The sequence below is a fragment of the Arachis stenosperma genome, chromosome 3, assembly GCF_014773155.1.
Source record: "Arachis stenosperma cultivar V10309 chromosome 3, arast.V10309.gnm1.PFL2, whole genome shotgun sequence".
NCBI classification, from domain to species: Eukaryota; Viridiplantae; Streptophyta; class Magnoliopsida; order Fabales; family Fabaceae; genus Arachis; species Arachis stenosperma.
The window spans coordinates 153,778,887-153,804,713 of NC_080379.1; the positions used below are offsets into that span (position 1 = coordinate 153,778,887).

Here is a 25,827-nt window from a genome sequence, read left to right on the forward strand (position 1 = left end):
GATAACCCGGATGACGAGGATGATGATGACGAGGATGAAATAGAGGAGTTCGATGAGGATGAGGAATCCCGCAATGATGGTATTATGCTTTGTATTTTCCTTTACATATTCGATTTTATGTTCATTTTGTGTTCATACGTGGTATCCATGTTGGTTTGAGTGCCTAATGTTATAATATTTAATTGTTATCATTAATTTGTGTTCATAAGTGGTATCCATGTTGGTTTGTGTTCATAAGTGGTATCCATGTTGGTTTGAGTACCTTATGTTACAATATTTAATTGTTATCATTAATTTGTGTTCATAAGTGGTATCCATGTTGGTTTGAGTACCTTATGTTACAATATTTAATTGTTATTATTAATTTTATTTTTCTGTTATACAGGCGGGGCACAAACTCCGGATGACAAAGGCAAAGGTTACAATCTGAGGATTGATCCACCACGTCGTAGCGCTAATCGCTACACGCTGTCTGTGTTAAAAAAGGCCGCGAAAAAATGCAAGAACTTCGTGAAAGATGTAAAGTGGTCAATGAGAAAGTAGTTGTGGTGTAATACTCTTATTTATGCCTTAAAAAATGTCTACAATGTCTATGGTTATTCACATGTGTTGGGCATTATGTATGCATGACTTGTAGCATTTAGGGTTTAGGGTAATTATGTATTAATACTAATCTGGAGTATGGTTTGTTTAGAGTAACTATGTATTAATAAATTTGACTACGGACTATGTTTTAGTAGATTGTTTGTTTAGAGTTTTTATGTATTTATGAACGTATTGAAGGGATTAAATATGTCGACTATTTTTTTTATGTCAGATTATAAAATGCTACAGATGAAGAATAAGGCTGGGTTGCCGTATTTTATAACACAACACAGAACATGTTACATATAACATACTTGCTTAATTCAAATTCATAACTCATGACAAACCATATATTGCCACATAGATAATGTCACATACATAATGTCAACGCAGAATAAGAATCTACTAATGCTCTCTGTTGGCATTTGCACCACCTCCTGACGGCATCTGCCACGGCTGTGCCCCTCAGCCCCACAAAGCGTACATCGCCTAGGCCGACGTAACATCCGTGTGTCCATCTCGTTCAAGAATCGCGTCATTTTTGGGCGACCTTTCCCGAGGCGTCTCAAGAACGGATTCGGGATGAACCGAGGTCCGTTGTAAGCAGGCATGTAGTAGGGTTACCTAATGGCCTAAACCTTGCTCGGTACACCCGCCGAACTTGGTCCATCTTATACACATCATGAACATACACTTGCCAATCCAGTCGCTGGTTGGCACAACATGCAAACACATGTCGACAGGGGATCCGGTCCACCTGGAACTCACCACAGTCACATCGAAGCACACGTAGGTCCACTGCAAACTCCATTCCACTTGGCATCTCACGCACCTCAAAGACCTCGTTCTGCCGGTCAAAGCAACTAACCTGAATGTTTCCTGACGCAAGTCGGTTTGCATGCAACTTCGAGGTAACGACATCGGAAAACACATGGCCAGCATTAATCCGGGCTTCCGCTTCCGCTCTTTTTCGGGTAAACAACTCGTTCAGCCTGTAGAATGTTGCCTTCACAAGGGCAGTCACGGGGAGATTGCGTGCACCCTTCAATACTGAGTTGATGCATTCCACTAGATTTGTCGTCATATGACCCCATCTATATCCACCATCAAAAGTCAACGCGTACTGTTCCCGGGGGATTCGGTTTAACCAGTCAGTGTATACCTCGCCCCGTTCTCGTAAACGTTGGTAACGCACCTCGTACTCACACACCGTCCTCGAATATCCTGCAGGATAGAAAGAAATTATTGAGACAATATTGGTCAACACACTCATTCAATCGAACTCTGATATTAAATTAATTAGCTACTCTGATAGTTACCTATGTTGACGACCAGTTTCTGTAAGTACGGCGTCTTGAATTTTCTCAAAAAATTCGACTCTATATGCCTGATGCAAAACATATGAAAGGCTCTCGGAGGTGACCAAGCCCCATTACTCCTTTCCACAGCTGCATTTATGGATTCGTGACGGTCGGATATCAGCCCCACACCATCCCGAGTGACAACGTGCTGACGAAGGTTACTCAGAAAAAAAGTGCCACGCATCTGAAGTCTCTCCCTCCACAATTGCAAACGCAATTGGGACGATATTGTTGTTGCCATCCTATGACACTACCACTAGTAGACAACCCTTGTACTTTCCGTACAAGTGAGTCCCATCGACCTGGACAACTGGCTTACAATGTCTGAAAGCTCTAATGCAGGGGTAATAACTCCAAAAGACACGATGCAATACCTGAATATCAGTCACCAAGTCATCACCTTGATATGCAGGCATAGTCTCAAAATGAACAACAGCTGACGGCTCCTTGTGACACATGGCCTCAAACCATATAGGCAACGCTTCGTACGATGCCTCCCAGCCTCCAAATATTTTTTCCACTGCCTTTTGCTTAGCCAACCATGCTTTCCGATAGCTAACAGTGTAGTTGAACTTCGATTGCACCTCTGCTATAACCGATTTTACCTTTAAGGCGGGGTCAGCCTCAACCAACGGCTTAATTGCTTCTGCAATCGTTGTTGAGTCCAGCTTAGAATGATCCTGAGAAATTGTTGCTCTGGTACATGTGTGACTGCCATTATACCTCCTTACAACCCAACAGTACTTCTGGCTAATCATGCTAACCCGGATAAGCCAATCACATCCTAACCCATACTGTATACACTTCGCATAAAATGTCAACGGCTCAGACTCATACACCCGATAATCTACGCTTCTTCGTATAGTATACTCTTTTATCGCCTTAATAACAGCATCCCTCGAACTGAATTCCATCCCAACGGCAAATTCACCATCTGCGACAACAGAAATTTCTGCGGACAGCCATACAACAAATTTTAGAAACATAAATATTTAAACAATCGAAAATAAAGGTAAAACAAATGATGACTACATCAATTATAATAAAACCCTCCAAGCTAATTATTTTTAACTAATTTACTAACAGATATTTATATTCAACTAATCAACTAACAGATCCTAATTTTAATTAAACTAATTTAGTAGTTATATTTACTTAATTAACTAATCAATTCCTATTTATATTCAGTTAAATTTAATTTAAAGAACTTTAACAGATTTAACAAATTTTAATTTACCTAACTTACCTATATTGACTTAATAACTTCGAATTTAACCAATTTTAATTAATCTAATTTACTACTTATACTTACTTAATTTACTAATCATTTCCTATTTATACTAACTTACATTTAATTTAACTAAATTTAACCCGGTTAACAAATTTTAATTTAACTAACTTACTTATATTTACTTAATAACTTTCAATTTTACCAATTTTAATTAAACTAATTTTCTAGTTATATTTACTTAATTTACTAATAAATTCCTATTTATATGGACTTAATTTTAATTTAACTAAATCTAACCAATTTAACAAATTTTAATTTAACTAATTTACTTATATTTACTTAATAAATTCCAATTTAACCAATTTTAATTAAACTAATTCACTAATAAATTTCAATTTATAATTACTTAATTTATTAAATTAACTCATAATTATGGAGAATCACGTACCAGTATTGATATAATCCGGAAATTCCGGAACATGCATGGCTTCCAAATCCAAAACTCGTATGAATGATGGCTCCTCAAACGGCACATCGTTTGCCAGAGCAGTTGCGACATCAGACACATATGGAGCCATAGTTCCGTCACCTGGAACCTCATCTCCATCTGGACCAACAACTTCGTAGTTGCTTTCGAACTCTTCCTCGCTGTCACTATTGTAATCCTCCCGTAGAATATTACGGTCGGCCTCACATTGCTCAAACTCCACATACAACTCGATGAACGATAGTTGTCTCCGATTTTCAATATACATGGAAAACATATCTTACATGCTCACTTCGTCCGTTACATATTTCGTTTGAAACTGGACGAATCCACCAAACACTTGTATAGGATTTCTGTATAGAATACATGATATCCTTCTTGCCCTCTCAGAATCAATCCTTTCACATATCACACCCTTTAGCTCTTCAAATGAGATTGTAAAAGGAATCACCAGATCTAACGGATTCTCACAAACAAATGTTACTCCTTCAGATGTTTGTAACAAAATCTGACCAAAATAATACACCTTCAATAACACTCTGTCACTCATTTCTCTCAATCACATTAACAACCTCATAAACTTGAGTTTCAGATTTTTGACTACTTTACTAAACAAGAAACGAAAGAGATGAACTAAAAACCAGAGGACCGTTGAAGAAGGAGAAGAAGACGATGCGAGAGTGATTGCTCTGATATGCATTTTCACCAACTTTTATTAAAGTCCCAACCAAATCGGACCATGCGATTCCCTAACTGAATTCAAAAAAATAATATAATAAAACATGTCGGACCCTCCGATTTCACAACGCAAAAAAAAAATAAAACCATCAACTCGGATGGTACGATTTTCATCATCCAGAAATTCATCATCTCTCCTTCCGCAAATCGGACCTAACGATTTGTATCAAAACACCAAACTCAAACAACTCGTACCATCCGAGTTGTGGCACCTGACATTAAGGACAAAAGCTGCCCCACAATTGTGTATTGCGCTCCCATGCATCCATATCCATGTAACACACACACAAAGCCTCCATATCAATAAAAATGAGCCCAAGAAAAACGGTTCAACATAAACCTACAAGCATGGTACAATAATCAAATAAGAAATAAGTCAAATAACAATTGGAAATGTATAAGTAGATAATGAAAAATTAAAAATATTAAATAATGTGAATAATAAATATATTAGATGTTTAATTTATTAGATGTATGAATAATTATTTTAATATTAAAATTTAAATAAATAATTTAGTGTATAGTATAATTTTACTTTATTGAGTCAATTTTAAAATCTATTATTTACATTATTCACAAAAATTATTATCTACTTAGTCCATAACAATTACCTCCAGCCACAATACCACCCCTGATACGAAATACAAAATATTCACATGTAATTCGGAGTTTCTAAATGGAAAAAAATTATATTATTATGGTATGTTTTTATTCTAAAGATATAATACAGAATTTCTAAATCACTTCAAATATAATAAAGATATTACTGTATATTTTTATTCTAAAAATAAAAATAAGGGTGTTCAAAATTTAAAATAATTTAAATTAAATCACACATCCAATTTAATTTAAATCGACAATCAATTAAAATCACATTAATTTAGATGGTTTGAATTTTTGGCAAAGCCCATAAATAAAATCGAATTCTAGATATATTTTTTAAAAACGATCCAATTCAATTCAAATCGCACGATATAATATACTAATATTATTTTTTTATTATATTTAAAATTTTACTTATAATATATTTAATTTGTTATATATTTTTATCTTATTCATATATTATTATTATTTAGTAAATATTTTATAAATTCAAAATTTATTTATTTATTTTAATCAATTTTTAAATTTATTTTTATTGTTATGTTATTGTTGATTTTTTAAAATATTATTAAAATTTGTTATCTCATTGTTAGTTATTTAAGATTTAATGTTAAAATTTATTTTTTTTGTGTCTAAACAAAATAAAAAAACAAAGCAAACTAACTCAATTGAGTCCGAGTAAATAATTTGCTCAGGGTGTTTACTAGGAGAATTTCAAATGACATTACTTGGATTAACCAAAGCTCCATAGCCCGCTAACCAATCTGTAATTTTGTTCGCTTCACGACCAATCTATTCAAAATGGACGACCCATGGTCTGACCAAGAGCTCTTTAATCTTGGCAACTAGATCAGAAATATCAAACATGCCACCATAAGCATTATATATATAGTACAGGAGATGCAAGATATTCAAACAGTCAATTTTACGGACAATATATTTGATGCCACACTCCCAAATTAGAATAAGTCCTCTCCAAATAACAAATAACTCACATCTAAAAATAGATCCAAAAAAATGCTACCCGAACAACTCATATTACCCAATAGCTATTAGAATCTCTAATTACACATCTAAAATCAGCCACTTGAAAATCAAAAACCAAACTAGCATCACAATTAATTTTAGAAAAGCTAGCTGATGGAAGTTTCCAAAATATCTGATGATTTAAACATTGAAATAAAAAAAGACTTCTCAACATGTAATTTTATAAAGTTAGTCATGATCTAGCATTCACTACCATCTTGTAATCAAATCAAGGACTCTTTACATTAAAAATGTCATTGTACCTATTTCTTCACACCCACCACAATCCCACCCAAAAATTGATTCATTGCCAGGCATAACCTTATACAGTCAAAACACAAGACCTTCCACCAATTGAATCAACTAAAAAAATTATTTAACATTGTTAAATTAAAATGGATTTCTTGCAGTCTTGCAAACAATGTTCCATAATTTCTAGAGCCTGAGTTAGACAACTACCACTTATAACTGTGGAAAGAACATTGTATAACCCAAGACAAATGGTAAATTTTATCTTTTTAGAAATATTAAAATTCTATAATTACTATCATTTGATACAAGATAAATGTTATCCTACTCTCTTTAAAATAGTATGTACAAACCATTTATAACTTTATCTAGCACTGTACATTTGAATTACTGTTCACCATCATCTCCACCCAGCATTCTCTCTAATTTAAAAATGAAAGTTAAAATTGTCAACAATCTGCTTGATATGTGAAGTGGAGTAACCATCTTACGCCAATTCTAAGACCTTTCTCTCCACAAATTTACAATAAAAATATTGCTGAAAGTTTGTATATATATATATATATATATATATATATATATATATATATATATATATATTTAATTTATAAACCGCAAATTTAATTTAAATCAAACTACTTAAAATTAGATTGAATTATCTAAAAATAATTATCAAATCTAAATTGCGCTACTAGTAAAATTAATATTTAGATAAAATGAATTTTTGACATAAAATTCATTCAAACTGCATCCCAAATACGTTTAGATAAAAATATGTAGACACTAGAGTCTAGACACAACATGCTCATGCTCGCTCGTGAATATGTTGGTCATGTATGTAATAATATCAGGTCAAATTTTGTAAATAAAAAATTACTAAAATAAAAATAATAATAATTAAATTTTTATTTTTTATTTTTTTTTCAAGATTTTGTGCATTGAGTTGAGACATGATATGGTTTGGGGGGTAGGTCACTGGGACGCGTGGCAAAATACTGAGTGGAATGGGTTTGGGAGAAGCGTGTTGTTGGTGGTGATGATAGCGTTGCCTGTTTGGAAACTGGAGTTTTTTACGGGATGAGGGACCCTCATGGCATTGATTATGAAAAGGAAGGGATGTATAATGTATATATATTAGATAAGACTAGGAGTGCCATTGATGTGTTGTTGACTGGGATTAGACTCTTGCTTGCCGGTTGCGGCCTTGCCTTCAGTTACAGGGCAAGCAAGCAACTTGTGTGGATCACGCTCATGCAACACATGACATTTAGCTTCATTTCGATACTGTGTTTGAAAGTCCAGTGTATGCCCGTATTTCCTTTTCACAAATATCAAAATTATTGGGTAACCCATCTTCATATTCCCTTAAAAAAAGGAAAAAAGTTCTCCTAAGTTATAATGGATAAGGAAAGAGGGTGTTTTTAGTGTGGAAGTGATTTGAATTATTTGTGCTAATACAGACAGAGAGCTCACTGAACTTTTATTCATTATTATTATTGATTGATGTTTGTGTGCCTTGTAAGGCTGGCATCTCATTATTCAACTATTAGTTTATCCGCCTCTTTTGCCTAGTTAAATAGTTACTTTATTTAGCATATAATAATTATCAATAGTTGTAGAACTACAATTACAACTAAGTTGCCTGCATGTTCAATGGCTCAAATTGATTAATCATTTCAAAAAATGTTAGGAGCTAATACTTTTAGTGTAAAATAGAAGATAATTGGCTAATATTAATTCAAATGTAAAGTAAAAACAAAGAAAAAGTATTAGTCTAGTCATCTAAACAATTTTTTTTGTGACTTAATTACTCTTTATTTTCTTTTGCTATTGCTTCTATTAATACGTGGACTGTGATTCTGGAAAATGAAAACTTGGTAATTGGTATTGCTGGTTTTCACTTCTTTTGTTAATGTTCTAGTCCTAGATCATTGTGTACATTTTGAAAGATTGGTTACTGCTGCACGACATGTCAATTTTGTTTTGGCTTGCCTCAATTATGTAGCTGAATCCGCACGTAGCTCTCGTTGGTACTAATTTTCCATTATTAATAAATACCCCAGACATTAACCAAATAAAGCTGGCCCAATTATGGAATCTCAACCTACTTTGAGCTAAATGACGTCAAAATTATGCAGACAGGTGAGACAGCGTTGATGTACTTGTCAACTAATACTATGCAGAATTGTATAAATGATTGTAGTGCCTCACATACAACTAATTATGAAGAGTCTAATTATTTAGCTTTAACCTAATTAATTATACACTACCTACACCAAGATACCAAAACGGCTGGCATCAATGCATAAATTCATAATCAAATTTGTATAAAATTAATGCAGCTCCGTAACCAAAAATTGAAGGAAAAACTATTATTGTATGAACTATGAAGTTCAACTATTGAGCATGATGCCCGTGGAGAAAGGAATAAAGCTGCTCGTGAATTACCAAACTAGACTCTGTTTATCCTAATTTGGCAAGTAACGTGGGTCAAAGATGCTCCCTAGCGACCATGAAACTGTGTCCCATGGCCATTGATGTGTTCTTGTTTCTCCTTGCTATTTATGTAAAAAACCAGTGTGTTATATGTATCATACAAATGATACCAAATGAAAGAGAAAAAGAGTTCTTTAATTTGTTTATTTTATTTTTACAAGAGTTGTACATACCAATGGTTAGTGCTAATTCTCTGTACATGATGTTTCGGTCATTTTTAATTGTTTATTTTAATTATATATACTATATATATTTTTTATAATTAAGATCATCGATTAAAAATTACTAAAATATCAATATCTTCTTACACTTAAAAATTTTCCAATTCTTTGTATTAGTTCTACATGTAACTATGTAAAGGAGCATCCGAAGATGTGATAACAGTATTCTCTCTTTCCTGTAGCATGCTTCTTGAACTGCGTTTCTGGTCGCTCCCGAAAAGTCAATGACCAAAAGGTCCCCTGTACTGTATAAATTTATAGGCAACAGTTACCAAGAATAGCTCCCAAGAGGCCATTTGAATAAGTGAAAACTGTAAGGTAAAAACAACAGACACAAAAGATTCCTTCCCTTTTACTATTTGGCCACTGGTTTTGCAGAGTACGAGATTACACTACAATTTAAAAGCATTAATTAATTACATATTATCAATCACTTATTTATATAAAATTATAAATATATAATAATTAATTTAATAACTAATTTTTATAGTATATATAACATTTTTTTTAATTGAAGAGACAGAACAAAGGAACAAACAATAATTATAAAAACATCAATCTCTGTTCTAAAAGCCTGAAGGGGGACACTAAATTTAATCTCGTTGTCATAATACCTCAACAACTATGAATTGCTATTGTTGGCCATAGTTCTCGACGCTTGGTATCCTCTCCTATATCCTTGATAAAATACAAACCGTGCGGATATAACATAAGATTATATATATTCAGAATTGAACTATTGTTTCATACAATTGCCTTAGTAGAAACCCCCGGATTTTATATGTAGTTACATTTAAGCTTGCCTATGAAAATAACGAACAACGTAATATAGTAGTTACCTAATTACGCCACAGATAATTTTCACCAATAAAACTCTACAATCAAACAATATAGTTAATCAAATCCAATCAATTACGACTTTTTTTTTTTGTATTACTTATATTCTCATTCTTTTTCTTTCTTCTCCTCATTCTTTTTTTTTATCATTCTATTTTGTTATCATCGTCGTTATAGTCACCAACACCACCTCTTTCTCTTTCTCCTCTTCCTCTTCTTATTTAATTTATTCTTTTTTTTATTTTCTTTTTCCTCTTCCATGATCATTATCACCGTCATCGTCATTATTTGTCATCTTCTTATGATATGTAAATAATAATATTGTTTATTCTCTTTTAAATTTTTGTACTTATTCTACGTAATTTTGCTGCATTATCTACTAATTTTCTAGTTATTTTTCTTCTATCAAAATATGTAAATCTATAACTCAAGTCTTCATAGAATAAATTTTTTAGTTCCATCATATCATTTAGTTGAAAATTTTAGTATTAGAATAAAGATATTTCGGTATTTTTCTTTAGAAATGTATGTATTATTTTATATATCAAATACGTCGTCCTTTTCTTATACGTAAATGTCACTGTTCATTCTCTTTCGAATGTTTATACTTATCCTACTTAATTTCATTGTGTTATTACATATTTTTTCACTTATTCTCTTTTTTATTAAAATTTGTAAATCTGTAACTCAAATTTTTATGAAATAAGTTCTTAGTTCTATCACATCATTTAGTTAGAAATTTCAGTATTAAATTAAAGACATCTCGATATTATTTTTAAAATTTTTATGTGTTGTTTTATATATAAGATAAGCATTTAATTCATTAAATGTGTAATTTTTTTAGAAAGGTTCAATATTTTTGTGTTGTATTACTGAACTTATGTCAATTTTAAATAAAGTTAATGCGATATTTTAGTATACAATTTATTTTTGGTATTCTCTATTGTTGTATTTAAATTTTGGTATTACTTTAAATAAATTTCAATGCTATTTATTGTATTAAAGTCACCTATGACCATGAAATAAGAACTTTCTCTCCTGACCATCTCTATAATTACTTCGTACTGAGCAGTCCTACGGTTATCATCATTGTGAAGGTGAACTGCAGCCACTTCCCATTATTTTTGAAGTGACCGGTCAGTCCATACAAAATAAATTAGGAATTCTTCACTGTGTTGAACCATAATATCTGCTTCATCTTTCCAAGCCAACACTAATCCCCCTGCCGTGCCTCTGGAATTCACACAAAAGAACTTCTGAAAGCCCACCATCTTACACTTCTCTACCACCGTCGAGGCAATGTTTTTTTTGTCTCACATAAGAACATTAACTCGGCGAATGGGATTTGCAAATCCCTTGCATGCTGTGAACTGTCAAGGGATTCCCCATACCTTGACAGTTTCATATCATCATCTTTATGGTTCCTCGGGCGCCTTTTGTTGGGTGGCACCCTTCCCATTGGTAGCAGCTTTTGATTCCTCCTAGCACACTTTTTTTTTACTTTCACTCCCCTTATTCTCCTGATTTCTTCGCTTCTTACTTGTGACATTTATCATCTGCTTCTCATCATGAAAAAGATAGGGAGGAGAATGAAATCAGCATCTTCTATTGAGACGTTTAACAATTTTATTAGTGTTGGAAATTTGGTGGATTTAGGATACGTGGGGAGCAAATTCACTTGGTGCAATAAGCAATATAATGGATAACTTATTCGAGAAAGATTAGATAGATGCTTAACTTCAACTTAGCTGAGACTAGAATATCCAAATGCACAAATCATCCATCTAGAAGATATAGGATTAGACCACCGCCCTCTTTTGCTTCAGTCAGACAGTGAAGGGAGAAGAACTAAAAGAAGGTTTCATTTTTAAGAAAGGTGGTGCGAGTATGAAGAGGTTATAAGGATTGTAAAGGAAGCATGGCAGTTGCAAACGGATGGCTCGCCAATGTATAAGTTATGCTGCAAATTAAAAAATACAGACATTTGCTTGTTGAATGGCAACAGAGTAATAATCATAATTCGCAAAAAAAGAATTACTGAGATAAGAGAAAAGCTGGAAGTGGAGAAGGCTAAAGGGGAGTTGGCAGAGAAGAGGAGAATTCAAATTTTAGAGGCCGAATTAACAGATGTATACAAACTAGAAGAGAGATACTGGAAGGAGAAATCTAGGGTGCAATGGCTACAATGGGAGAACCAGAATACAAAATTTTTTCATACAAAATTTTAGAACAGAAACTGAAAGAATAAGATACATAGATTCTGAGACAACTCAGGTGCCTACAAAGCTGATCCGGAAAGCATGGCACACATTGCTCAAGTATACTTCAGTGAGATTTTCTCCAAGAAGGGATACGGCGGAACTGGAGAAGATGGGAAGGAGAGTGGATGAGGAGACTAACAGGAGGCTTACAAAGAGGGTCATAGAGGACGAAATCAAGAAAGCTACCTTCTCCAGCAACCCTTTTTCAGCCCCGGGTGATGATGGTTTCACAGGTAAATTCTTCCAATTCTTTTGGAATGTCATAAAAAAAGATGTGGTAGATGCAGTTTCAAGCTTCTTTTATGATGGAAAAATGTTAAGGAATTTCAATCATACCCATATCTGTTTAATTCCTAAGGTTTCACATGCTGACACTATGTCACAGATTAGACCAATCAGTTTGAGCAGTGTTTTTTATAAAATTATTTCGAAAGTATTGGTTCACCGTATGTAGGGTGTTTTAAACAGGGTGATTAGTGAAAATCAAAGCGCTTTTGTTAAAGGTCGACTAATTATTGATAATACTCTAATTGCTCATGAGCTTATGCATTTTTTAAAAAATAAGAGAGGCGGTGATCATGAAGTAGCTTTGAAGATTGACATGAGCAAAGCGTACGACAAGGTTGAATGGTGCTTTGTTTGGGAAGTAATAAAGAAGTTGGGTTTCTGCAATCAGTGGATTAGGTGGATGAAGGAGTGTGTAACTACTGTATCCTACTCTGTTACTGTGGATGGTCAACCTCATAATTTTTTCAAACCATGTAGGGGGTTGCGACAAGACAACCCTCTTTCTCCCTACCTTTTTTCTTATTTGTGCAGAAGGGCTCTCCTATCTGCTCCACAGAGGATAACAGAGACTAGAAATCTCAGGATTGAGGATTAACAGTAGATGCCCGGCAATCAGCCGCCTGTTATTCGCGGACAACCCGATTCTATTTTGCAAACGAAACGAGAATGCATGCCAAAATTTGATTCAAGTGCTACAAAGTTATAATGAGCTAAGTGGACAACAGATAAATCTTAATAAATCATCCTGTCTTTTCAGCAAAAACACCCCTTCGCACGTCAGAGACGATCTAGCGCAGAGAATGGATATTCCTCATGTTGGTGCCCAAGACAAATATTTGGGATTGCCTGCGGTTATACAGTGGTCTAAGAAGAGTACCTTCAACTATATCAAAGATAAAGTAGAAAAAAATTACAAAACTGGAAAAGATCATTGCTCTCGGTAGGCGAAAGAGAAGTGCTTGTCAAGGCAGTAGCAACATCTGTTCCACTTTATACTCTGAGTTGTTTTAGATCACCTGATTCTTTAATAGAGGAAGTTCAAATGAAGATAATGAACTTTTGGTGGGGGCAAAAGGATTCGGAAAGGAAACAATGGTGGATTAAATGGGATGTTATTAGTAGAGAGAAGAACCAAGGAGGCCTGGGAGTCAAGGATCTAAAAGCATTTAATTTGGTCATGCTAACCAAACAAGGATGAAGAATAGCCACTAAATCCGATTCACTAGTTAGTAAGCTTTACAAAGGAAGATATTTCAGGTATTCTACTTTCTTGAAAACTGAGACAGGTCACATTCCATCCTGGACATGGAGGAGGCTACTTGAAGGGAGGAAGGTTTTGGAGAAAGGTCTGCTATGAAAAATTGGTCGGGGAACTCAGTGCGTATTCTTGAAGACCCTTGGATCAAAAACTCATTACCTATTACTACAATGCAAAATCAAATCCCTAATACTCAACTAGAATGGGTCAATCAACTCATTAACAACAATAGACAATGGAATGAACACACAATAACAACAAACTTTGATCCAGATATCGCAACTAGAATATTACAGACAGAAATCGAAGAAGGAGAGGATAGACTAACCTGGGCCAGCGAAGCTTCTGGGACATATTCAGTATCCATGAGCTACAAAATTGCGTACCACTTTTTTCACCCACCCATGGAGCAATTTCCGGAAGTGTGCAGAGATAAGACGATGTGGAAAGCCCTCTGAAGCTTGCGATGCGCCCCAAAAATAAAAATTTTTATTTGGAAAGCTTGCCATGATGGACTTGCTGTGAGAGGAAGACTGAATAAAGAGTTCTACAACATCCCAAATGTCTGCCCTAGGTGTGAGGAAGATGGAGAATCAGTCACTCACTACTTAATCCAGTGCCACCTTGCAAACCAAGCATGGCAGCTTTTACCGGTTAGCCACTTGGGCCAAGCATTGGGAACTCAACCCGTTCTGGAAGTGGTGGTCGCATGCAGTACATCAGTCGAACTAAACGACACAGGGAATGAAGAATGTGGTGCTAACGGTAGTTTTGTATTGGATGAACTAGAGAGCCAGAAACTTAAAGATCTTTGAGAACAATATTGTTTCTTCTCAATGAGTTCTCGAACAAGCCATGAAGTTGTTACAGGAGTCCCAAACAAGAACGAGGAGTTAGCGTGACTTTTTCTTTCTTTCTCCTCTTTCTTATTTCCTTTCTTTCTTTTCAGTTGTTTTCTTAAACTCTTTCCTTAGTCATAAGGATTTTTTTTTGGAAGCCCCCAATTCAAAAACTGGTTTTTGATGTCCAAGATAGGACCGGATGACTTCTTGTATCCATTTTGCTATTAATAAATATTTTTTTACCTTTAAAAAAAAATTTTCAATGCTATTTTTATTTCTAGCAAGAATTCAATTCAATAAGTGTGAATTTCATTTAATTAAATAAGATTGCAATAGAATACAAATATGTTCATTCGAGTCTAATATGAGAAACAATACTCTTAAAAGAAGAAATAAGATCAACATAAAAGAAAGAAAGAAAGAAAGAAGAATAATAAAAAGAAAAAAATGCAACATTAAAGAACAGATTTGTGTGATTTTTAGCAAATTTTGAGTGTCAAAATAAAAATTTTTTTATATCATTGTTAAGAAATTTTAGTCTTATTTTTTTGATAAATTTTATAGTTTTCAAAAAAAATCAATCAAAAAAAATTACTGCAATAACATATGAGAAAGAGAAGAAAAAAAAAAACAAAACGAAGTAACAACAACACCAATAGAAAGAGGAGGAAGACGTCGAAACAATGCGCGAAAAAAAGAAGAAATACAAAGAAAAAGAAGTATGTATTTTTACACGTATATTATGTGAATAGATTTTATTAAATTTTGACCAACTTAATCAAATTTACTTGCCAAAAAACTTGAATGTGTAAGGAACTGAATTTTCACAATCTCCGTTCCAGACATGCAATGAAGTAGAAAGTTTCTAGGCCTAGACTCGTATATCACGGGCTCTACAAAGTTGGTGCAGGCCCAGAGTGGTTGAGGAGCATCTAGATCGTCATCCGCAGCCGAAGAGCCTTAGCTCAGTGGCACTTCACCCCCTCCCCATCACTAAGGTCTAGAGTTGAAATTTTAGAGGATGCATTTGTGGAAAAGAAATGTGATAAATGTGTGAGGAGTATGTAGGGCTGCGTTTGTTTTCAGAGACAGGACACTGAGACATGGACACTGAGACACAAAATCGTGTTTGGCAGAGGAGACATGGACAGAGACAAGGTGTCTAGAGACACTGAATTAGTGTATTTTTTGTCCATCCTGACAGGAAGGATACGGAGACACTAACAAGGGACACAACTTATTTTTTATTTTTTCTTTTATTATTCTTGTTAATTTTTCATAATTATATTTTTTATTGCTATATTTTTCATCTCAAGTTTTTTGAATGAAAAAAAATGAGAATAAATTGAATTTTCATAATTTGTTCTAGTATATCACCAAACAGAATACAAGAACAGTGTCTTGTCCTGTTCTCAGTGTCTTGTCATGTCCTGTTCTTAGAAACAAACGCAGCCTAGGTGTGTTGTGTACCTAGGATTAGGAGTTGTCCAATCCATTGGAGTACCTAGGATTGAAGGTTGTCCAATCCACTGACCAAAAAAAAAAGATCGTCATCCGCATCTTACCTCCGTGTTTATGTGAGTTTTTAGATACTTCCTTTTTCGTTTATGCATGAAACTTCTCAAGTCCACACTACTGACTGACTCAGCCATAATACATTTTTCATTAATTCGAACAGAACATAAGAAAGAATCTTCACTCTCCAGTATCAAATATGAAAAAGGACTTGATTCCCAACATACTTGTGCATTGAATTCTTCCTCAATTTTGTTTCGTTGCTCATTGATCTTTAAATCGAAAAGGAGAAAAAGAAAAAGGCAATTACAGTGCCGGCAAAAGATGTTGGTTTGTCCTAGGTAAAATATTATGAATCCAAAATTGCTGATAGATATGAAATTAAATATTGACTAAAATATAATTAACAGAAAAGTCATTGGTTTTGACAATGATCAGCTCAATCCCAAAGTAAACTTAGTTTAACATTGTGTTTCTCATACAAGAAAGACAGTCTTCCTCCACCTAAACTTTTCCATCAAGAAAAAAGGTGTTTCTCTGTTATCAGGGGGCATCTGATTTCCCTACAAGGAAATACTTGGTTTGAAAATAGGTCCCACAAAATATTTTTATACAGACAATATTCTATAATAGTTTCAACTTTCAAGACAGAACCAGCAGTTTGTGAAATCTGAAACAATCATGTTAGATTTCCTAAGACACATAATCTTCAATTAATAATGATTTTGAGATTATGTCTCTCTGAATCATAGTAAACACATTCAGCATAAGAAAGAGAGCCAAACATCCTATTTCGGAAGGTTCTCGTCTGCAACATCACTAGGGAGGTCCAGACCTGGAGGTATCTTCCCTGGATAGTTGGTTGTTGATGCTGTTGATCCTGTCATACTGGAAGGAAAACAAAAATCAATGAAAAGGAACCTATTTTTACTGTCAGCTTGTATTTGCAAACTCACCTTCTATCGACAATGACCATCGAGCGAAGCTCACAATTGGCAAAGCTGCAAGGATATGTGAAACAAGTCCATCATTTACTTTAATTTCAATATAAAAGTTGTAGGAAACTAATCACAAATCAAAGTGCCCCATCCATCGGAATATTACAACATATAAACTTAGTACCTTACATATCAAACACAAAATACAGCAGTCACTCTCTACGCGTCTATTACTGATAACAAAGCAAATAATAATTCTTTTCTTTCTAATAAAAGCATAGATTCAGGAAGCAATTGTAAATTGTATTATCGGAGCTTACTGCTTGGATATTTCCTTCTTCACCAAGGGGTTGCAATCATTTCCGAATCCATTCAAAGTATGAAACAAGAATCCACTATGTGTCACAATTGCTATCTCCTTCTCATTTCGTGTCCATAACCTGTGATGAAGTTAAGAGTAAAAATAGATCCTCTCAATTTAACTTATCTTTCACATTCGATGGAAATTCTCATCAGAACAGAATCACATATAACTAGTTGGATGGTTTGCTAGTACATCAGAACAGAATCACACAAATTCTCTTATTTTCCAAATTTCAAGGTCACAAGTGAGATCCAGGCTTTGAGAAGCTTAACACATTCAGCTATATCTAGAAAACTTCATTGAAACACATTAATTTATGGAAGATACTAGTGATTATATCTTCCAATTGCTAAGAGACAGAATAGAACTGCATTACCTAATTGATACATTAAAATATGATTTTAGTGTGACATAGCATTTAAGCTTTTTGATGATAATAAACACATACCAGTTCATGAACTTCATCCCCCTAGCTGCAAGTTCTTCCTTTGTCTCTCTAACATTGGCCTTCCACCAAATATCTTCATCGCTGTCTATCTGAAAAGAAAAGTCAAATAGATTATCACAAACCAGAGGAGAATATATTAAATCTTGGCCAACCCTTTTACGGCTTAGATAAAGGTGTCAGCCATCTTCATGAAAATAAGCATCGTAGGTATTTGAAGTCTATGTACTTGCCAGCGAAAAATCAACAGCAGGAAAAAGAAACTGATACTCGCTAACACTTCTTCTTCTATCACAAGGATGAACTCCCTGCATGAGAAAACATGCGGAGAGATTTGTAAGGCTCCTATTTGTCAATTTTAATATCACATACAAGGAACCTTCCATAGAAAACGTGTTAAACTGTATTTACTCATAAAAAATAAACACAGAGAGAAAAAAAAAAAAAAAAAAAAAGAACTGGTAATTGATGTAGCCTAGATGTATTGGTATATGCACTATTCTTGCTCAATCTTCTATTCTCAGCATATAACATGAATTCCTGGATTACTTATTGATTAGAAAGTCCAGAATTAAGACCCCGAATCCATGGTGAATTTGCAGGTGAGGGTTAAAAGATTTTATTCCCATGACTAAAGGAAAATATCTCACATGCTGAGTTGGAGATTGAACTTCTTAACTGTAGTACATGTAATGTGATGTAATTTCCCTTGTAATAGAATGTGGTGCCCAACAGGTAAGAAGATTACCAGACTGTAGAATGGCATACCAAATGTTCACGACAAAGCTCAACAGCAACGATTGGTGGGGCATTTAGACTTGAAATTGCAGCTCGATTGCAAGCTCCTGCGTTTGCCACCATAAGAGGCAGCACATCCGCTTTATCTGTGTAGCCTTCACCACCAAACACTCCAACAGCTGTTTGTAGAGTCCTACAACCATAAGTTGCATTACGCAGCTGTCTTTTGCCTCAGTGCAGTTACAAAGGAAATGTCTCAAATAAACGGGTCTCAGATTTATAAGTAGGATAAACAAACAAAAAAATAAATTTATACCATACCTAGCTTAGCATAATATAAAGTTATAATTTGATAACTAATGTCCCTTAAGTTTCAGTTACTTCAATCTTTCCCATACAGCACATGCATTGCTAGAGATGCCAAAATCTATATATGGATCCAGTAAATGGCAACTAGTTTTGGTAGTATGATAAGAAGTAAGTCTCCAATTCAACCACAAAATCGCTAGATAGTTAAGTTGACTCTTCCAATATACAATACACGTCTGAGTCTCCTAATCCATGATGGATTCTAAAACCATAAAAGGGTAAATTGTTAAAGGAGACGTGGATACCTCATTAAAGGAGACGCTATGACAAGATCAATCTTGTTTATGAGACCGGAGGAGTGAACATGATTTCGCAAATTGTCAACCTGCAAAAACAGAAATCATTACAGTGACAAGAAGAAGAGGAAGAAGAAGAAGAAGAAGAGAGTAAAAGCTTGATAGCGAGTTGGGGGGATTTACAAAACCTGTTGCCAGCCCAAGTGGGTGAGATGAGCATCAAAGTAATCGGGGTTCATGTAAGCCTTGTAGTTCTTGTCTCCCTCGACATTGTGGATCCCCTGCGCATGCCTGACCTGGCTGGATCAACACTCTAATTAAGTTCCCGAAAACAATGTAAGAGAGAGAGAGAGAGAGAGAGAGAGAGAGTGAGTCACCAACCAGGTGAATGGTTTTGCAGCGATGAAGCGGGAACAGAGTTGGAGCAGCAGCGCCACCATCCATGGTCAAGCAGATCGAGAGGTGAGGGAATATCTACGCTATCTTAGCCACCTGATTAATAATTATATCTGCTTCCGTCACTTCTCTTCTTTTCTTTTTTATTAATGTTATTTTTAATATCTTGATATAAATTATTTTTGCCCAACTTTATTGTCAAAACTTTATCCACTTAACAAAAATAAGCTTAAGCTTTCCTTTTTCTTTTCCAAAGTAATTAATAATTATGGTTTTTTTATCTGAATAAATAATTATAATTGACCTTTAATCGATGGTCTTGATCTCTCCTTCTCTCGTCGGAGAAGCAGTGGAGAGCAATGAGAGGAATGTCAGCGAAGCTACCATCACCACTCTTCCCATGGCTCATCTTCATAACACTCGCATCCCTCTATTTCCTCTCTTCTTTCATCTCCTTCAACACCCCTTCTTCCTCTTCCTCTTCCTCTTCCTCTTCCACTTCCCAATCACTCTCAATCCCACACTGTGATCTCTCCAAAGGTCGCTGGCACTTCGATCCAAACCGCAAACCTCTCTACGACGACACCTGCCCCTTCCACCGAAACGCATGGAACTGCATCAGAAACCAGCGCCAAAATCTCACCTTCATCAACTCCTGGACCTGGCTCCCACGCCGCTGCGATTTGCCTCGGATCGACCCGCTTCGCTTCCTCACTAAGATGAAGAATCGGAATGTTGGCTTTGTTGGCGACTCCCTCAATGAGAATTTCTTGGTTTCTTTTCTCTGCATTCTCAGGGTCGCTGATGAGAGTGCTAAGAAGTGGAAAAAGAAGGGTGCTTGGAGGGGTGCTTATTTTCCCAAGTTCAATGTCACCGTAGGATATCATCGTGCTGTTTTGCTCTCCAAATACCAGTAAGTTTGTTATCATTAATCAAGCACTTTCCTTGTTCTTTGTTTGATTCTCAGTATTGCAAAGGAGTTAACTTTATTTCAAAATTTAAATTTTATTTTCTTGGGGATCACTGCTAGAGCTTTGATGAAGCATTTTTGTTAATGTTTAAAAACACGATTAGAGTTTATGGAACTTGAGATAAAAATGTAAAATTGTGAAAGTGTGGATTTTACCAATGATGGAAAGTAATTGATGAAATGCAGGTATATTACATGCTTATGCCTCTAATGAATGTAACTAACTACTATGTCATATAACTAACGAACTCAGTTGACCTCTAAATCACCAGAAAACTCTTAATTATTTAAGCAATACTTAAACTGGACACTGTTTGGTTGTCGTAATCATCTGACTCTATATTAGTTGTTCCCAAGTATATTCTTTTTATGAGTGATAGTTAAGTGTCCTGGTTTACTTTGTTCTTGCTTTAAATGTTTGAAATGGCAACCTTATGTGCTCATTACTGATCAAACAAAGGTGGCAGCCAAAACAATCTGAAGCTGGGGTGGGAGATGCGCCACAAGGTATCTATCGAGTTGATGTTGATGTTCCTTCTGATGACTGGGCTAAAATTGCCGGGTTCTATGATGTCCTAGTGTTCAATACTGGTCATTGGTAATTCTTCTTTTCCTTTTCCCAAATTTTGGAAGTTTTGGATGATCTAGAGTTACTGTAATAGTGGGAAAAAAATTAAGGAAATATCATAAGGAGATAATTATCTATCAATATGTCTTGATACAGCTACTTTCCAGTTAATTCTGGTTTGCCACTGTATTTTCAAGAGTTTGTTCAGATTTTGATCATTGTAATCTTTACAGGTGGAATTTTGACAAATTCCCCAAAGAGAAACCTCTTGTCTTCTACAAAGCAGGACAACCAATAGTTCCTCCGCCTGCAATGCTGGATGGACTTAAAGTAGTCCTTGATAACATGATCGCATATATTGAAAAGGAATTCCCCAGAGACACTCTTAAATTCTGGCGTTTACAATCTCCAAGGCATTTTTATGGTGGAGATTGGAATCAAAATGGAAGCTGCCTGTTCAATAAGCCACTCGAGGAGAATGAGGTTTGTATTTCTGAGATTTACGTCTCTTTCTTTTCTTTTCTTTCCTTCTTTTTTTTCTCACAGTGAAAATCATTCTCCTGGTCCTCCAGACATAGTTTTCATTTGAAAATGGTTTTAGTTTGAAGTTACTTATATATAGTTTTCATAGTTTGCATTGGCATAGAGATTTGGATACTAATACCTGGACAGCTTGAATTATGGTTCGAACCCAGGAACAATGGAGTTAACAAGGAAGCAAGACAGCTGAATGCTGTGATTGAAGAGGCATTACAAGGCACTGACATCCGAATGCTCGACTTAAGTCATTTGAGTGAGTTCAGAGCTGATGCTCATCCGGCAATTTGGTTAGGAAGGAAAGATGCAGTGGCAATATGGGGTCAGGATTGCATGCATTGGTGTCTGCCTGGTGTCCCAGACACATGGGTTGATATACTGTCTAAACTGATACATGATAATTTCGAGTAACTGGTGTGCAATGTAAAGCTGATATCGGATCTTGTATGTCATGCACTGAAAATTTCCACTATAGATACTGGGGCCTGGCTGCCATGAATGTTTCTGGGACCAAGATGTGAGAATCTTGTGTTGTACATTATGATGTGGAAGGCTGTCTTTGATGGAAGAGAAGTTTTACTCCACGATGTTTGATGGAAGTAGTTATTTTGGTTGAGCATGAGCCTACTATAATACTAAAAGCGGCTCCCTTGTAAATCCCCTACGCTTAAATTCTTTTATTCAGATTGTAATGATTATTATTTTTTGCGAACCTTCCATTGTGCGTTACACCTTTACTTGACAATGAGTGATGTGATCTATAACACAACTAATGATTTGATGCAACACTATTTAATTAGAGTGTATCTACATATCTTTTATTTTTCCTGTAACAATTAAACATTGCTGGTACTAAATGTTTGTAGCCGCTGCCACTTTGGCACAAAAGCTGAACATATTTAGTGCATTCATAATTGTACAAAAGGTATGCAGACAAGTGCCTTCTTATAACCAATGTTTGATCATGAAAGCCTCTGTACAATGGTTCAAGGTTGAAAATTCAAAAACATTGTCCGGTAAACATTGATCATGTGGAGCCCTGTCTCCCATCAATTCCTGGTCACTAGAGACCATGTCTCACAACGACACTACACCTAACTGTGGAAAAGTTGAGACCAGAGCAGTAGAATATAAATAGATTCCTTCATTTTATTTCACCCAAATGTAAACGAGAATTCAGTAAGAATATACAAACAGGTAAATTGTAAAAATACTGTTAGAGAAATTCACATCCAGCCACGCATCTCAGAAATAGAGTTGTCTGCAATTTGCAACCGTAGCTACTGCTGGACAATACGGACACTTGAATACTTGTGCGCTGCTTTTTGATAACCTCATAATCGATTGCTTGCAGAGAACATGATAACAGGGCAGCAGCATTGGGGGATTTTCTTCACTACATTGATCCCTACTCACAGGGCAAACAAAAATGGAATGAAAATGGAATTCCTTCCCAAGTTCTAGTGGCACCGGCAACTGTTTCATCGACTGCCACTCGTGCTTCTTTACGGCCATCACATTTGCCAGCTTTAAGAGTGTAGGCAACCCCTCAAATCCAGCTGCCATTGCTACACTCAAAGGACTCTTGTAGGACTGTCCAAAGAGAGTGCAAAACTGCCTATTAAGCTCCTCAGTTATCTCAGTCCAATTGGATGGGGAGACCAACTCAGGGTAGGGGGAGTTCTCAACCCTTCCAGAATATAAGAGGCAACCCATAAGCTTTTGGAACTCGTTCTCCTGGAGGGAAGCGAAAGGAGCAAGATAAGTCCGGGCATATTTTAAGGCATCTGCTCGGTTTCCATTTCGCAGGAGCTCTATAAATTGCAGCCTGTGTATTCTAAACTCGAGATTGAAACCATTCTGGACAAGTTTCTCTCGGTTGGCAGAGACCCATGTGAGAGCGGGCTGGATGTTTTTAACCCTCATAGCTTCTAGAATCTGATGCATTTCCAAGAACAGAGATCTCAATGCAGTTGCTTCAGGCTCACCAGCCTCTTTCATAATGCTATCTCCAACATCAAATAAACCTTGATGGTAGAAGTGGTTGGCCAAGATTTGGTTTACAACGTGAGCATCATAGTCAGCAGTTCTGTATACCTTGGATATATCTGGGTATAATAGCTTGTCCAGGAGCTTTTGGTACTTGGTAACACTTATGTTCAATTCCTTCTGTGATCCTTCTAATTGTTGAAGTGCCCCGATAGCATTAAGCTTAAGCATAAGTTCTGTAAGAATGGATTTCTGGCTCTCCTGAGCTAACTGAATTGATATCAGTGCCTGCTCAATTTCATGGCCAATCTGGTCAACAATGTCTTGAGACTTGGAATAAGATAACTTCTGCTTCTTTGCCACATGGTCAAATGCATCTCTAATGTCATTCAGGTCCATCTTAGGTTTAAGTCAGAGAATCCTACAAAATTTTAAAAGCAGTTACCACCAATTGTATTTATTAAAAGGTTGCAAGAAAGAAGGTTTGCATAAAGGTTTCTTCACATCTGTCTTATAGCCTCTTATCAACCACTCCCAAAGAGAATTCAAAATACTATATACTCAAAAGATTACAAGGATTTCAACCAGCCACCAACAGACCTATTATCCTGTAACCTTCCCTTTTTACCCTCTCTGAGTACTAATTGAGCAGTAGTAATATCCTATAATTATGAGTAATTAACATAGATCAAGAGGTACATCTCAATCGGGGATATAAACAGAAAATTGACTGATTAGAGGAGAATGTAGCGTGTAGACAGGCTCACAAAAATGTATCTTTCATATAGAATCAATCTTGCCCATAAAATAGTATCAAAATGGTAAATGCGATCACAATGGTCATAATAAGTAAACTTTTGACAGGGAAAGCATGCACTATCACTATGAACCCAAACCCAACAAATTCCCTGCAGAAGCGTTACAGACACTTACGTATAACGAGAAGCGTGAAATAACAAATGCAGATTAAAATCATCAAAGGAACAGAATTTTCAAGAGCATGCTTATGTCACACGCACACCGAAGAAAGGGCTCAAACTGCTTCAAATAACGAAATAAAATAAAAACACCAAACTTTTAATTAGAATTAAAAATAATGCATTCAACAGCAAATTGGATCCTAGTGGAATGAAATTTACATAGGGATAAAACAGCAGAGACAAAAAAGTGCAAAGCTCATATTCTTTTACTTCAGAAGTATTGTATATAATAATATATTCATGCAAATAATTCAAACCCCTTGTGAGAAGATCACACAGTCCCTGATTGCCACGAAATGGTTGCAGAACAACAAAACGAAACAAATTCACACCTTTGAAACGGTGGACTCAACATGATGAATGAAGCACCGAAACAGAACAAAACAAAGCCTTCGGGGGAAAAGAAAAGGTTCGATTACTTTGTCATTGATTTTGTGTAAAAACCTTCGAATTGGTGCAACAAGGTTAAGGAGGAAAAAGGGGAAAATAACAGCAAAAAGAGAGGGGGAAAACAGAAAAAATAGGGATTAAAATGAGAGGAAGTTAGTTATTGCGTTACCTGAGGGGTGAGCTGAGAGCGTGAGAGGAAAGGAATAATAACTGAGGTCGTGAAAGTGGTAGATAGAATGAGAGTGTAGGCATCATGTATGTGTGTTTAAATGTTTATGTGTCACGCAAATCTAAATTGGTGTCAACTCTCGTCTATGAAGTTACGTTTGTACCCTCGTGTTCCTTGCAATGTAAGTACTAGTTGCCTAGTTGGTGCTTGTATTTTGTGCATGGACCGTTACATAGGAACAAAAGGAACCAGACACTTCCCCCTCTTTCTTTGGCGGCTGGCTCTCTCCATACAGATTGGTGAAAACTTAATTTCTTCTTTTTTACATTTGACTAAATTACCTTAATAATTTTTAATTATTAATTTTATATAATTTTGACTAAATTCTCTTATTATTATTGTTATTATTTCGATATGTAGTAGATCACAACTGTGACGATGCTATTGTATTGTATCTTGGGTTGAAGACAAGCACACTGCTCACAGCAGAATCTACTGTTGGGGTCCAACCAGAAGTGAACGAAGGATTGTTTTCAGCAGATATTCTAAGGGCTGACAGTGAACAGATTATGGAAGAAGAATCGAGTAGAAAAGTTGTATTCAATTTAAGATGATGACGATAGATAAGACAACGTTAACGATCAGAGTATTATATATAAAAAGAAGAATAAAACAATTAATAGAACAAAACAAATTTTAGTCTTAAAAGGAGAAACCGTCATCCCTGCTATTACAGAAAG

At 35.4% G+C, this 25,827-nt stretch overlaps 4 protein-coding genes across 6 annotated transcripts; 1 reads left to right on the top strand and 3 right to left on the bottom strand.

Moving 5' to 3' along the window:
• Positions 1–1,150: 1,150 nt before the first annotated feature.
• On the bottom strand, positions 1,151–2,187 carry LOC130966937 (uncharacterized). Its single transcript, XM_057891757.1, has 2 exons — positions 1,905–2,187; positions 1,151–1,809 (listed from the first exon to the last, which is right to left on the bottom strand). The coding sequence occupies exons 1-2, from the start codon at positions 2,185–2,187 to the stop codon at positions 1,151–1,153; spliced, it is 942 nt and encodes a 313-aa protein (XP_057747740.1).
• A 14,233-nt stretch (positions 2,188–16,420) lies between these two features.
• Positions 16,421–19,642, bottom strand: LOC130966777 (phosphoglycerate mutase-like protein 1). 2 transcript variants are annotated; one of them, XM_057891600.1, is made up of 9 exons: positions 19,470–19,642; positions 19,277–19,384; positions 19,098–19,177; positions 18,514–18,676; positions 17,979–18,053; positions 17,749–17,837; positions 17,257–17,376; positions 16,955–16,999; positions 16,421–16,886 (listed from the first exon to the last, which is right to left on the bottom strand). In XM_057891600.1, the coding sequence occupies exons 1-9, from the start codon at positions 19,530–19,532 to the stop codon at positions 16,787–16,789; spliced, it is 843 nt and encodes a 280-aa protein (XP_057747583.1). In that variant the 5' UTR covers positions 19,533–19,642; the 3' UTR covers positions 16,421–16,786. The 2 variants fall into 2 exon arrangements, with proteins under 2 accessions (XP_057747583.1, XP_057747584.1); XM_057891601.1 differs by having other exon boundaries at positions 19,277–19,388; positions 19,470–19,626.
• Positions 19,643–19,801: 159 nt separating this feature from the next.
• Positions 19,802–22,345, top strand: LOC130967171 (protein trichome birefringence-like 12). Of its 2 annotated transcripts, none has more exons than XM_057891989.1 (4): positions 19,802–20,397; positions 20,915–21,052; positions 21,256–21,505; positions 21,695–22,345. In XM_057891989.1, the coding sequence occupies exons 1-4, from the start codon at positions 19,844–19,846 to the stop codon at positions 21,968–21,970; spliced, it is 1,218 nt and encodes a 405-aa protein (XP_057747972.1). In that variant the 5' UTR covers positions 19,802–19,843; the 3' UTR covers positions 21,971–22,345. The 2 variants fall into 2 exon arrangements, with proteins under 2 accessions (XP_057747972.1, XP_057747973.1); XM_057891990.1 differs by having other exon boundaries at positions 21,718–21,966.
• A 121-nt stretch (positions 22,346–22,466) lies between these two features.
• On the bottom strand, positions 22,467–25,176 carry LOC130967172 (protein RMD5 homolog). Its single transcript, XM_057891991.1, has 2 exons — positions 25,088–25,176; positions 22,467–23,969 (listed from the first exon to the last, which is right to left on the bottom strand). Exon 2 carries the CDS (start codon positions 23,945–23,947, stop codon positions 22,805–22,807), a length of 1,143 nt encoding a protein of 380 aa, XP_057747974.1. The 5' UTR covers positions 23,948–23,969; positions 25,088–25,176; the 3' UTR covers positions 22,467–22,804.
• Positions 25,177–25,827: the final 651 nt, after the last annotated feature.

Bases quoted from the DNA above. Each gene is read 5' to 3' on its own strand.
- LOC130966937 (XM_057891757.1), bottom strand. From the start codon at position 2,187: ATGGCAACAACAATATCGTCCCAATTGCGTTTGCAATTGTGGAGGGAG. The intron at 1,810-1,904 runs GTAACTATCAGA...TCTATCCTGCAG, and splicing joins GAAACTGGTCGTCAACATAG to GATATTCGAGGACGGTGTGT.
- LOC130966777 (XM_057891600.1), bottom strand. From the start codon at position 19,532: ATGGATGGTGGCGCTGCTGCTCCAACTCTGTTCCCGCTTCATCGCTGC. The intron at 19,385-19,469 runs GTTGGTGACTCA...TGATCCAGCCAG, and splicing joins GCTGCAAAACCATTCACCTG to GTCAGGCATGCGCAGGGGAT. The intron at 17,000-17,256 runs GTAAGCTCCGAT...ATATCCTTGCAG, and splicing joins AAGAAGGAAATATCCAAGCA to CTTTGCCAATTGTGAGCTTC.
- LOC130967171 (XM_057891989.1), top strand. From the start codon at position 19,844: ATGAGAGGAATGTCAGCGAAGCTACCATCACCACTCTTCCCATGGCTC. The intron at 20,398-20,914 runs GTAAGTTTGTTA...GATCAAACAAAG, and splicing joins GTTTTGCTCTCCAAATACCA to GTGGCAGCCAAAACAATCTG. The intron at 21,506-21,694 runs GTTTGTATTTCT...ATACCTGGACAG, and splicing joins AGCCACTCGAGGAGAATGAG to CTTGAATTATGGTTCGAACC.
- LOC130967172 (XM_057891991.1), bottom strand. From the start codon at position 23,947: ATGGACCTGAATGACATTAGAGATGCATTTGACCATGTGGCAAAGAAG.